The sequence below is a fragment of the Malurus melanocephalus genome, unplaced genomic scaffold (assembly GCF_030028575.1).
Source record: "Malurus melanocephalus ecotype Western Australia unplaced genomic scaffold, MMel_1.1 scaffold_2182, whole genome shotgun sequence".
In the NCBI taxonomy this organism is placed as follows: Eukaryota; Metazoa; Chordata; class Aves; order Passeriformes; family Maluridae; genus Malurus; species Malurus melanocephalus.
The window spans coordinates 1-1,553 of NW_026625414.1; the positions used below are offsets into that span (position 1 = coordinate 1).

General features: G+C 62.3%; 1 protein-coding gene across 1 annotated transcript in view; it reads right to left on the reverse strand.

The window, feature by feature from the left end:
* Positions 1 to 2: 2 nt before the first annotated feature.
* USF1 (upstream transcription factor 1) overlaps positions 3 to 1,553 on the reverse strand; it is a 4,169-nt gene continuing 2,618 nt past the window's right edge. Inside the window, exons 2-3 of the mRNA XM_057388618.1 lie at positions 1,269 to 1,458; positions 3 to 94 (exon numbers count right to left, since the gene is read on the reverse strand). Coding sequence (XP_057244601.1) covers positions 3 to 94; positions 1,269 to 1,458 — 282 coding nt within the window. The remainder of the gene's footprint in view (positions 95 to 1,268; positions 1,459 to 1,553) is intronic.

Consider the following 1,553-nt stretch of genomic DNA (forward strand, 5'->3'; position numbering starts at 1 on the left):
ACTCACGGTGAGTAGGGGTGGGCGCGGGGGGCGATGGAGCGCTGGGCCCCGCCCGGGAGCACCTCCTGCGGTGACATCATCACGAAAAACTGCCCTGAGAGCCAAAAATGGACAGGTGAGACCCAAATTGTTACAGGCGAGAGGCAAAAATGGACAGGTGAGGGCCAAAAATGGACAGGTGAGAGCCAAAAACCTGCACAGGTGTCCCCAAACTCCGTCCAGGTGACCCCAGACCCATCCAGGTAACCCTGAACACATCGAGGTGAGTCCCAAACCAGCACAGGTGACCCCAAACCCATCCAGGTGACCCCAAACCCATCCAGGTGACCCCAAACCCCATCCAAGTGAGTCCCAATCCCCTCCAGGTGACCCCAAACTCCATCCAGGTGACCTCAAACGCCATCCAGGTAACCCCAAACCCCATCCAAGTGACCCTCAAACCCATCCAGGTGACCCCAAACCTGCACAGGTGACCCCAAACCCCATCCAGGTGACCCCAAACCCCATCCAGGTGACCCCAACCGCATCCAGATGTCCCTACACCCCATTCAGGTGACCCCAAACCTGCACACGTGACCCTCAAACCCCATCCAGGTGTCCCCAAACCCCATCCAGATGTCCCCAAACCCCATCCAGGTGACCCTCAAACCCATCCAGGTGCCGCCGAGCCCCCTCCAGGTGACCCCAAACCTGCACAGGTGACCCCGAGCCCCATCCAGGTGACGCCGAGCCCCCTCCAGGTGACCCCAAACCTGCACAGGTGACCCCAACCCCATCCAGATGACCCCAACCCCATCCAGATGTCCCCAAACCCCATCCAGGTGACCCCAAACCCCATCCAGGTGATCCCAAACCTGCACACGTGACCCCAAACCCCATCCAGGTGACCCCACACCTGCACAGGTGACCCCAAACCCCATTCAGGTGACCCCAAACCTGCACACGTGACCCCAAACCCTATCCAGGTAACCCCACACCTGCACAGGTGACCCCAAACCCCATCCAGGTGACCCCACACCTGCACACGTGACCCCAAACCCCATCCAGGTGACCCCACACCTGCACATGTGACCCCAAGCCCTATCCAGGTGACCCCAAACCCCATCCAGGTGACCCCAAACCCATCCATGTGACCCCAAACCCCATCCAGGTGACCCCACACCTGCACAGGTGACCCCAAACCCCATCCAGGTGTCCCCAAACCCCATCCAGGTAACCCCACACCTGCACAGGTGACCCCTAAACCAGTCCAGGTGTGTCCCCCTCACCTGTGGGCGTGGGCTGTCCCAGCAGCGCCTCGGAGCTCTGCGTGGTGACCACGGCGGTGGCCGCGGTGGCCGCGGTGGCGGTGGCGCCGTCGGCCACGCCCGTGGCAGGGAAATAGGTGTAGTGGGTCTCGGTGGGCGCCGCCTCCGTCTCCACCGCGTCCTCGCTCGTGAACGCGCCCTGGATCACCGCCTGCGGGGACAGGGACAGGTGAGACAGGGACAGGGACAGGTGAGACATGGGGACAGGGACAGGTGAGAAACAGGAACATGCCCTGGATCACCGCC